At 43.7% G+C, this 12130-nt stretch overlaps 1 protein-coding gene across 3 annotated transcripts in view; it reads right to left on the bottom strand.

Annotated features, from left to right (window-relative positions):
• PTPRN (protein tyrosine phosphatase receptor type N) overlaps positions 1-12130 on the bottom strand; it is a 45736-nt gene that overhangs the window by 5520 nt on the left and 28086 nt on the right. For all 3 annotated transcript variants that reach the window (XM_083352453.1, XM_083352454.1, XM_083352455.1), the window contains 9 exons: positions 11665-11729; positions 10851-11063; positions 10094-10309; positions 9287-9434; positions 8596-8669; positions 7457-7534; positions 6048-6167; positions 4892-5058; positions 10-63 (listed from right to left, as the gene is read on the bottom strand). In XM_083352453.1, coding sequence (XP_083208579.1) covers positions 10-63; positions 4892-5058; positions 6048-6167; positions 7457-7534; positions 8596-8669; positions 9287-9434; positions 10094-10309; positions 10851-11063; positions 11665-11729 — 1135 coding nt within the window. The remainder of the gene's footprint in view (positions 1-9; positions 64-4891; positions 5059-6047; positions 6168-7456; positions 7535-8595; positions 8670-9286; positions 9435-10093; positions 10310-10850; positions 11064-11664; positions 11730-12130) is intronic.

Below are 12130 nucleotides of genomic sequence, written 5' to 3'. Positions count from 1 at the left end.
GGTCATTACCTGCAGTGCACGACGATTGGGCATGAGCGGCCCCGGTAGCATTTGTTCACCTTCCTGTGGGAATAATGAGAGGATGGGATCAGACAGGGTTTCAGATGAACTCTTAGGGAGAAGCCATGTGGATTAAGCTCCCTTTTTGTCCCTGAACAGCCAAGCAGGAACAAGCAGCAAGGAAGACATCCAGGAAATGAAAAGTATTTCACTTACAGCTGGTGGTTGTAATCTAACATATGAAAATTGCATGTATGGGAAACATTATAAAGTCACCTGGAAAACATTCACATATCACCCAGACAGAGCAACTGGAACAATACCTAAAATGGCCAAATTATGTATAGGGTAGAAATACAACAGGAGGCTAAGGAACTAAGGCAAAATATACCATATATCAATGTTCAGCTTATTTCCAACTAAACCAAGTGTGGATTTTCAATTGAGTTTATCACACAGGAGCCCATTTTTGTTTATTCATTGGAAATACTTGAAAATGCCAAATTATCAACTGAATCAAGAGTAAATGATCCATGTGTGAGCCAATCTTATTTTTGTGAACCCTCTGAAATTTGTCAACAAGCTGAATGGATTTGCAACTTCCCATTCATTCTCAGAGGAAAACAAAACATACCTAAGGAAAATATGTGTGTGCTCTGCTTGTATGACTGTCTAATGGAGAGAAAAGGTTATAATATGATCCCTTCCCTTATAATGATACCATTATGTCACATCTTGTTTGCAGGTTTTGGTCACAAACATCATATTAGAAAGAAAATATTGCTCTTGATTCATCAGTATGTAACTTACTCCTGTACGAAATGACAGAATCTACAGTAAAATACCCTGTTACTTGATCCACTTGTCAATCTATCCATCAATCATCTTTTGTGATGAGTTGCTATTTTGGGGCATGGCATCATGGTGTCCTCTAAAGAATCCAGAAAATTGATTTCATGCCAAGAAGAGACAAAAGTCATCCATTATTTCCCTGAAATCTGATGTGTTTAATCCTTTCCATTCAATAGCCTAATGAAACCTGACAATGCCTTCAATAGGGTGGGGAGGGGTTAACCCACCGGATATGGAATATTTTTGCTTGGTTGACCATTGTATTGCTCCATATCCCAAGGAGACCCCCCCACATTCTATAATATTGGAAGGCAAAAGAGGCAAAGAAAAAAAATCTGCCAATTGACATTTAAACAGAAGCCTAATTTAGCTAGGCTGCCTAGACTAATTTTACTAGGAATTTGGTTATCTGGCTGCTTGCTTTCCCTTATTTTTTCCTGTACTCCCTCCCCCTAATAACCTTCTTTTCCTATCTGGACAGTTGGCTTCTTTAGTTGAAAAGGTTTCATTGGTGCCTTATTAAAAGCTTTCTTTAATGGAAGACTGCCTGGGTGGATAACTCTGCTTCTCATAATGTTCCCCCAATTCAGATCCAAACTAGACCTGTTTCCCTGGAGCTGGGCTGAATGGAGGCCTTTGGAGGAAGAGCTAAGAATTTCCCTACTGAATGGACTACAAATGCATGCGTCAGGAAGGATTTAGTCTATTGTACCTTTTTTTTTTGCAAAACATGGTATAATTATTTTGGAAGAGGTTTGTTCACCACCCCTCCTAACATATGTACCAAAATGAAAACTAATATGTACAGATTGTTCCGACAACTAGTAAAGTTGTTGGCATTAAATTATCTAAATGTTTTATTATGGACACAATTTAAGTGAACAGTGTTCCATTTCAATATCAGGGTGCCTATGATGGTGCTAATGATTTATTTGTGGACTACTCCACAGGCTGTCAGAATATATAAGAGCTCAGTGGGTGTAATCAGGCGTATGTAAAACCTTTTACAGTTGAATCGCTTCCAGAATGCTCAAAATTGCTTGTTCCAAGACCAGAATGGCCCATTGTGAAGTCAGAACATTCTCTGACAGAACATTCTGCTCACCCCAGGGTGACTCCGCTGATACCACACACCCTTTATTTCTGTCGTGTTCTTTGCTAGCCAGCTGAAAAAATCTTTACCTACTCAGAAGAATCTTCCACTCATACATCGCCTGAGTATTGTCCATTCACCCATATCAAGTCATACGGGCAACAATAAGGTATATATTAAATGAAACAAAAAAAAATTGAAAGTGATATTTCAGTTGTTTGGCTGCTGGTTATTCTAGGACAGTGGGTTTAGGATGAGAAAGGGAGGCTTAGTTCTACTGTACATTGTTAAAAGTGTTGTGATATCTTTTGAGCACTGTGATATACAGTAGGAACTACTGAAATTCTGGGGCAGCATGCCACATTTCAAATTCAAAGATGGTCTTTTGAGTGATTTGTAGAACTACCATCCAAAGAAGCAGTGAATAGCTGAAAATATATACCTGTTTTTGAACTACCCATGCTACTGGTAACTAGGCTATAAAAGCAATCAACCAACTCCATGTCACTTGCTTTTATAGGGATTGACAGCTGGGTTGGTGGAGACTTCAGGATTCTTTGCCCACAAAAACCCATCCAAGATTTTCAGGGCACCTGTTGCTCTATGGCTTAGAACCTTCATTGATCCCTAACTATTATCCAGTAGAAATCTGTATAAGGGAGAGTACCAGGATCTCCCCTTTTGGCCCTGTAGGACAAGAGAGCAGGTAATGGACACAACAGCAACCCAGGCCCTTTCCTGTTCCATGCCGCTGGCACAGCAGCCAATGATCACTTTTGTGACTATGCAACTGGGCCAGGATTACTAGCTGCAAATCACAAAAATGACACTGGCAGCTGTGAAGAATAGAGGAAAGAGAGGAAGAGGAGAAGGAGAGGAGGTGGTAAAGGAGAGAAAACATGGTACAATGCGGTCAGAAAGACCTAGAGCCTTGGTGGAGCAGTGGGCTAATGCCTCCTTAAGTAACACCAGCTGCCTGCAATTAGTGCAGGTTCGCATCCCACCAGGCTCAAGGTTGACTCAGCCTTCCATCCTTCCGAGGTAGGTAAAATGAGGACCCAGATTGTTGGGGGCAATTAAGCTGACTTTGTAATAATGCCGCTTGGGGTGTGTGTGAAAGCCCTAATAAGCAGGCATACACATAGAATGAAGGCTACTGCTAAGCTTGTAAGCCGCCCTGAGTCTTTGGAGAAGGGCGGGATATAAATGGAATTAAAATAAAATAAATAAAAATAGTGTATGTTCTACAAATCAAGACTGAAGAGGAAGAGGTACCAAGAGGGATAAACAGCAGTTAAATGATGATCTTCTGGTTTTAATTTGCCAAGTTATGTGCCCTGGGCTCCTCAACTGCTCAGAAGAAGCTATTGTACCTCCATGCCATGAGGTCCTCACCTACCCATTGATTTCCAAGCCTTGAAAGTCACATGCACACAGAACAGCACATTTCTAACTTGTTGCAATTTACAGATGTGACATTATGTTCCAGAGTTGTTCTTTTAACAGCTGCCTGATAGAACAAGCCTACGTCTCACCCAATCCCAACTTCTCCCTGCATAAGTATTGAGCCAATTGCTGGCAGAGAGGGGAGGGGAGGAACAGGTGAATCCAAGAAGAGAAGGAGCTTATGAGAGTACCTGGAAAGGACAAGATAGGGAATAAAAGAGATTAGAATAGTTTTGAAAACAGGAATCTAATGAGAGACCAATCACACCATCATTTTGTTCTAGGTTAAAAAAAAGGAATAAACCAGTTCTCTGATTCCTGTTCATGTTTTCCGAGCCTCCTTTTTCTTATATGCTTCTCAAAGGTAGCACAATCAGAGGCTTCTGGAGCAATGGGGACAAATATTGCTACTCTTGTGATCTTGCAGGGATCCTGAACGGTATGCAACCTACTACCTCTACCGTACCAGCCCCTGTCCTCAGAACCCTCTAAATAAAATTCAAATTATGCCACCCCACATGAAGATTTCCTTTTCTTTTATATTAATGTGGTGGTATAGCATCTACATTACATAGACCACCTTGAATTGTGTTATTGAGTCTGTTATGTAGTGCCTTTGTTTAGTATGGTGTTTTGTGACGCCTACTCGTAAACACTATACAACTGAGCAGTCGAAAGTTCTTCATCTGTGGAAAAAATAACAGCAGCAGCACCAGATTTATCTTCTGCCTCTCTCTCCCCATCATGGGGGCCATACATCTATCCATCCTGCAGGGCTCCAAGCCGGATTTTGCTCAGCTCTACGGCAATTGCCACTTCTAAGCAGAACTGAATTAATTGCAATGCATAGTCCCAGGGGGCCTAAATGTTCTAGCTATTACAGGGGCTTCCAGCAGCACTGGTGCCCAGCTACTCGTAAGACTTTTTTTTTACAGCAAAGATCAGGCTATTATTTCAGCTGCTGATGGTTAAAAGGAAATCACACCCCATGCTTCCAATTGCAATTGTGATTGAATGAGAGATGGGAGGGAGCTCTTTCAAGGCTCTAGAAAGATTACTAAAAGAAGAGCCTTTGAGGAAGCCCTCTGGGAAGCAAGCAGTAGAAGGGGTGTGAAGCAAAATCGGCATCAAGCTATGGTAATATTGTGGGTGGGGAGAGAACAAACCATCTTATATTAGCGACAGCCCCAACTCCATACCACCATACTCTCTCCAAAGCTCACTGAAGCATGGCTGCCTCAACAGAAGGGACTCAGCTTCTCTTCCTGGCTACTTGTTTTCAATGAGTCAATAGACAGGAATATGCTGTCTTTGCGACCAGCTCTTCTTTCATTTTACAGCAAGACTCCTAATATTGTCTAGGACCTTTCCCAGGATGTGTTTCGCAAAAGGAAATCAGTGACGGGGCCTGGAGTATCTTCTGAAACTCGGCCAAATCCCCATCTTACCCTCACAAATCATGTCCCTTCCAGCTCCCAATAGGAAGATAATATTTTCTACCTGCGGAAGTCAAGAAGAGGCCTAGTGGTGGTAGGGATGCCCTCTGCTGGCCAGCTCAGGAAGTGAAATTGCGTCAGAGTCCGTGTCTCCTGTGATTGCACATTCTTCAAGTAGAAACTGCGCACCAGGAAATCCTCGCACCAGATGTGCTCTGAGACCAGGTTCACCTGAATGGAGATATTAGGATTTGGAAAGGGAGAGAAGAACAGCCAGCAGTCTCCTTCACATAATAAGTCTTGCCATCTATATACAACCTATTAAATCCTCAACTTGTTTTCCCATTCTTCTCTAAATATTTGATCATCTATTGCAGGGGTGTCAAACTGCCGGCCCACGGGCCGGATGGGTCATGAGGAAACCGCGCCCACCCCATTGCCGGCAATGGGGGAAAAGTTTTGATACGTCGTGCAACGACACATGGCGTTGCGAGTTTGACATGTCTGATCTATTGGGTCAGTTAAAATGCCTTTTTCTGCTTTTCTTTTCATAAGGCTAGAGCAAAATAGATGCAACATGTGCCCATAATTTTGCTGCCTGCAATCAGAATTCACTATGGCTTATCTATGTCATCAGGATTCAGCTTTTGAGGATGCTGTCTTTCAGTGAGGCGTGGGCCATTCAGTGTGACATTTTGAATCAATCTTCCTCTTCTAAAGAATGGGGAATTCCAGCCACTGGGATTCAATAATCATGTAATGTCAAATAATCTAAACATATTCCTGCTTTCTTCATATCATGAGTAGCACAATTTGATAGATATCCCACTTCCGGCTTCCAACACTAAATGTAAAACAAACAAAAACAAAAAGCAACCAGCTATATTGCCTAGGAAAGCTTCATAGTTTATATAGATGGCTGTGGGGCCCAGGGAGAAAGTGAAAGAATATTCCCATGATTTTTTTGTGGACTGCCTGAAAATGATGTATTCGTAAGAATAGAGGGGATTTCATTAATCTTCCACAGGAGATCAACTTGCACACCCAGCTGTGTTTAGCCCAACTGCAGAATGCTCTCACACTGCTGGGAGATGCATCGGAAAGGACATCATTGCTACCTCAGATATCACCTCATTCTCAGTGACTTCCCCACCGTGAAAGAGGAGGAACTCTTGCCACTCTTTGCTGATCATTGCAAAGACATAATTGGGCAGCCTTACCTCATAGATGTGGTAAAGCGAGGATCCCTCATCGGGCCAATAGCGGTCACATTGCTTGACGCCATCCTCCACGAGGGGGGTGAGCATGACAATGACTGTGCAACCATTCTCCCACACCATCTACATAGACAGAATAGGCAGGAGATTGAGCAATTATAATACTGTACAGTCCAACTTCTCCACATTGAAAGAAGTGCAAATGCCATCCCCCCCTTATGAAAAAGAGGCACATGGGAAGAGAGTGTAGTCCGTGGAATGCCTCTGCCTCCAATTAAAACAAAGCAAACACAGAGATTTAAATTTCCTTGGGCTGCAAAGTCAGCTTGGAAACGTATTGAGTATGTCTAATAAATGCTAAATGGGAAGAGAGGAACCCAGCAGCTTCTCAGAATCAAGTGTGACAATCTTATCTTTCTGATGCCTTACTTCTTACTCGTTCTCTACATAGCTTAGGCCCGGGGTACTTGCGAGACCACCTGCTGCCATTATCAACCTCCCATCGCCCGGTTCGCTCCCACAGAGTCGGCCTCCTCAGGGTGCCGTCAGCTAAGCAATGGCGGCTGGTGACCCCCAGGGGGAGAGCCTTCTCTGTGGGCACACAGACCCTCTGGAATGAACTGCCCCCGGAGCTGAGGATGGCCCCTGACCTTCGGTCCTTCTGCCGTGACCTGAAGACATGGATGTTCCAACAATCGGGCCTGGACTGACTGTAGTTTTAAATTTGGTTTTATTGGGTCTATTGTTATGTATTTACTTCATTGTTTAATTCTTTTTAAAATTTTGTATTTTATGTTTTTAACTTTTTATTGTTGTGAGCCGCCCTGAGTCATTAGGGAGAAGGGCGGCATATAAATTTAATCAATTCAATTCGATTCATAACATAATTCAAATAAAACTGTACATGCATACATTCATGCCTCCAGGAGCTTGCCACTGGAGATGATCTAGCCATAGTATTTCATTTTGTTGCTATGGAGCAGAAACCTGCCTTTGTTTCAGAATGGGAAGATGGACTCCATGCTCTTTATCGTCTGTCCGCCTCTCTTCTAAAGGCTTTGAATATAATGCCAGGAATAACAGAACCCCCTGCGCCAGAGAAATATCAGTCCAAATGTCTATGGAGATTCTGAGTCATCCAGGTCATGGTTGTCCTGAAAGTGCTTTTTTTCAAAAGGCAACTGGATTTTGTTTTTCCCTGAAGACGTTTTGCTTCTCATCCAAGAAGCTTCTTCAGTTCCGGAGTTCAGAACTGAGGAATCTTCTTGGATGAGAAGCGAAACGTCTTCAAGGAAAAATGAAGTCCAGTTACCTTTTGAAAAAAGCATCTTTGGGACTATCAGTCCAAATGCTCTATCAGGCAGCACAAGAAAGTTATCCCTTTAGAATAAACATCTCCATGGCTGTCTTACCTGCCAAAAATCAGCAATGGTGTGGGATAATGGACCTTGTGTTGCAATGTATGCTGGCATCCGTGGATCATGGTCAATCTGCAAAGAAACAGAGTATGAAGTAAAATAACTTTCCTCACCCTAATGCTCTCTGACGGAGTATGGACTACAGTTCCTAGTTCTTCTATGCTAGCTGGGAATTCTAAAAATGAAGGGACAGAAGAGAATTAGACTTGATAAAGTGAGCTCAAGAGAATGAGCTGTAGATGAATCTACATTAAAGATCTACTACCACCCTCCAGATGTTTGGGCACACACCCAATAATCTCTTGAGACCTATGGAAGTTGAGGCACAACACCTGAATACAGTTATTTGACTTTGCTTATCAAGTTCATTCTGGATAAAGCAACGAAACTTGACTGTGTGTTATTAGAAGTGCAAGGTATTACTATGAAATGGTATTGCCTATGGTTAAATTATCCACAAGCAGCAAACTAGGTGATCAAGATGAACCTGGATGAATTAGACTGAAGAATAAATAATCGTGGCCAGGTTGGGGAAGAGAAGGGGAAAGAGAGGAAAACATCTGAGCCAGAGAAATAAATGCTGTCCTGAGGCACCCACCTATTACCCTTAACAGAACACAGAACACTGTGGAGAGACACCGTTTAAATATTATATCCTTGATGGAAGGTAGTAAGAAAGACACAGAATATCTCTCTAAGGTGAGAAAATATGCAGACAGACTGAAAAAAAGGAGAGACTAGTTTAATGGATCAGTTGTCCAATTGGGACCCGCAAGACTTCACACCAGGAAGTGAGGAAGTCTATCTACTTCTAAAAGGCAGGTGAGAGACAATTGTGAGGCACCGCTGACAAATACGTCCCGGGAACAGAAGGTAGAACTGTTGGCTGAAGAACTCTGAAAAGAACAGATGGCATTACACCTTCAAAAAAATGATGAGTGTGGCATGTTTAATCCAAAGTGGCAGGGCTGAGGGGGCTTTGGGAGTGTCCTTTCTAGCTGAGCAATGGCTGCTACTAGACTTGGCAGGAAAAGTGGCAGAGGCAGCCTCTTAAAAAATGAGCCAGTGAGGCAGCATTTGGTGGGATACGGAGTGTAATAGCAAGGAGAGGAACGTGGGTGTCTGTCACTCACAATGGGGCTGGCATTAATGAAGTCACTCCGCGATGGGTTGCTTTCCACTTTCAACTTGATGCGTGCGTGATCATCTAGGAACAACAGAAAAAACAAGGAGCCGATGGTCTAGTCTAGAGATGCCGGAGTAGCAGGAGGCTGGAATTCTTGTGAAGCAGCAGTATCATCTCCCCAACGCTGAATTGTTGGTCCCAGAGATGAATCTCTGGACCAGTGTTAAGGAATTCACAGCCCCAGAATTGCATGTGACTACAAATTCTTTCCAAAATGAGTTTGAATTTCAGGGTTGTGATTGCTAAAAAAAAAAAAAAAGCAGTAATGTGACTCCAGCTTCCCTCTATTTGCAGATTGGAAGCTTGTGAAAAGAGCATTATCCTTTAAATAGGTTGAATGTATTTAAGGAAAAAAACAATCCACCCCAAGTCAGAGAAAATAAGAAAACATGGCTCTATCTGCCCTTTGGTGTGGCTCTACTCACTTTATGTACTGCCCATTTTGTACTGTTGTCCCATATACCGCAGTCTTGCTGCACTCCCCTCCCCGGTGCCCAGTTAAGTGTGGGCCTGTAGCCATCACCGTAGAAACATGCTCTGGCCACACTCCAAACCTTCTGCTAAGGCAGCAAGGAACAGGAATAAAATGGGACAATCACGTTCTCTAGTGCCCATAGGCAGTGCTTGTATGGACTCACAGGGCACATAATCTGGATTGCGGTTCTTCTTGACATTGGCTTCACGCTGGGCAGCATCACAAGTGTTTGGTTCTGCTTGGTATGCACACAGTGCTTGCCACTCTTTAGCCAACCTATCACGATTACGTAGATGGTCCTCCATATATGCCTGTGGTGGCAACAGAACAGTTGTCATATCCTGGACTTAAACATATACCTCTCCATCTCCCTCCCCACCCCCCAAAGAGATTACTGAGATCTATTGAAAGCGTTCTCTGACTTGATACCTTCAAGAAGTTTGGGGACTGAATTCCCAGAATCGACAATCTCACTACATCTAATGACTGTCACACTGCTGTCGAAATCTAGGTCACTGTTTCTTAACCTCAGCATCTTTAAGAAGTGTGGGCTTCAACTCCCAGAATTCCCCAGCCTGCCATGTTGAGTTTACTATGAGTTTACTTACGTTTTAATTTCATTAAAAAAGGAAAAAAGTACAGCCTCCTAAAAGTCATACCTAATTCCTGATGATCTCGTGTATACAACCATGCAATCATCAGGGAGCAGTATGGAACTACTTTGCACTGGCCATTGTCTTCTCAATCTGGAATTTCCTCTTGGTCTCCAATCAAATCTATCCTCAGATCCAATCTTGCTTAGCTTTTGGGATCGGCCCCGGTTGACTAAGTGGGGCCACTTAGGTTGGTGTTTCACTTCAAAAATGACACCAAGCATCTATGTCTTCTGTAAAGCTCCATCTGGCAAGCTTGCAAACCTCCGTCAAGCTGTCCCAACAACACAAATGTGTAGGGTGTGGGTGTTCCTCACCAGAATCATGTGTCCAGTGGAGATATCCATGTTGGACTGCACAGGCTCTTCACACCAAGATGGCGTGCTGCTGTGGGAGCTGGGACTGGCCTGGGGTGCATCGCTGAACTGTGATGAGACACTGCTGACACGAGAGTTTTCGGCAGGAGCAGGGGGCGGAGGGGTTTCTGCACGGCCAAAGAGCGACTTGGCAGCCATGTGCTGTCGGCAGAGCTCCTGTAGAAAGATGACCCAGCTACAACACCCATGCACACTGGTCACTGAGACCAGACAAAAGATAGGAAAAGCAGAGAGTTGGACAGAGGCAAAAAGCATTCCAATCATCCAAAGATCCTTAATTCTTCCACTCAGAGATGCAAAAGCAGTAGGAAAATAAAGGCATAACTGAGTTCACCTCAGTCGAATCCTCCCAAGGAGCTAGGAGCCATGCCTAGCGGCCATCTGTCCTTGCACTTGTATTCTGGCACTGAATGAGAGGCCAGTTTTAGGAACGCGTTTACCCAACACTCTTAATCACACCAGTTAAAGCCTTAATGGATATCGCTGCATAACATGCTAGGCTAGTTAGGGCTTGTTTGGGGCTCTTGTGCAATCTCAGTCAATTTTGAGGAACTCCAAAAATGGCTTCAGTAACTAAATGGAGAATGCCGGGCATCCCAGCCTATGATTTTCTGATAAACCATGGCGCTACATGTAGAGTGATCTTGACAGACTCAGTGATGTCAAAGTTCCTCCCTGCCATCAATCCCACTGGTACCTGGTATTCATAGGTGCTGTCAGTCGCTCCCTCTGGCCCCAGCCCTGCCAACCGCTCTTTCTCCCGCTGCTTGGCATGCTGGCGCAGACAAAAGACCACAGCAGCAGCAATGACAATGCCCGCCACACAGGCCAGTAACACAAAGGTGAGCAGCACCGAGTGGAAGGTATTGCCGAAATGGGCAGGATGGGGGTACGTTGCAGCCTCGTTACGCTGTGGAAAGACAGGCACAGAACAGGTGAGCTTAGGATAAAGAACCACCTGCACCAAAGGCAGATGGAGCACAGAGTCTAGCCCAAGATGGGAGATGGTAGCTTTTCAAGTGTCACTGGAATCTAGTTCCCAGCAGCCTCTGCCACAGCATGGCCAATGGCAAAATGGGAGAGGCAGCAGTAGTTCCACCATATTTGAACAGTCACAGCCATCACTGGTTTAAACTACATGCTTTGCTATTAATCGCCATTCCATCATCCTGGCATTATGGAGCCTTATCAAAATTGCTATTGCCCATTGCTGTCTTCTGACATCTCCTCAGGCTTTGTCCCACCCCTTTACTAAAACCTGGAACCTTTGCTGAATTTTCATTCTATTCTTTCCGTATTTTGCAGCCAACGCCTTTCTTCTTCTAAGAGCTGGTTAAATTTTTTAGATCCATCTCTTCTCCTGCTCCCGAGTCTTCTTTAGCGCAAAAGCAAAATTTCCAAACGGGCAATTTGAGGCCTTGGCTTATGAGTCAGAATTCTCAGAACTCTCTCTTGGCCAAACACTGCCCAAGCTTTAAAATGCCACGAGGTCAATCAGAGGCAAGTCTTACCTGTCCTACACCCATCTGTAGGATCTTTACTCCAACCTCCGATTCCAGCTCTGACTTCACCAGGGCTAGAGGAAAGATAGAAATGAACAAGCCATACTAGAGGACTGAACTTGGGCACCTGCAAAGCAGCAAATGAGTGAAGAACAGAAACTGGGAGGAACTGAGTGAATGGAAGATAGGGGAGCATTACTTCAGGGTTGGTCTGTCTCTGTTTGGCATGGTGGGGTTATTACACGAGAAGAAAGGATAATACTATGATAGAGGGAAGTCCTTTGCTCCCTCTTTTATTTTTTATTTTTATTTTTATTTTAATTCCATTTATATCCCGCCCTTCTCCGAAGACTCAGGGCGGCTTACAAGCTTAGCAGTAGCCTTCATTCTATGTATATATGCCTGCTTATTAGGGCTTTCACACACACCCCCAAGAGGCATTATTACAAAGTCAGCTTAATTGCCCCCAACAATG

The sequence above is a fragment of the Vipera ursinii genome (genome assembly GCF_947247035.1).
Source record: "Vipera ursinii genome assembly, chromosome: 1".
NCBI lineage: Eukaryota > Metazoa > Chordata > Lepidosauria > Squamata > Viperidae > Vipera > Vipera ursinii.
Note: the sequence above shows the minus strand (reverse complement) of the source record. Positions and strands in the feature narration are given on the sequence as shown.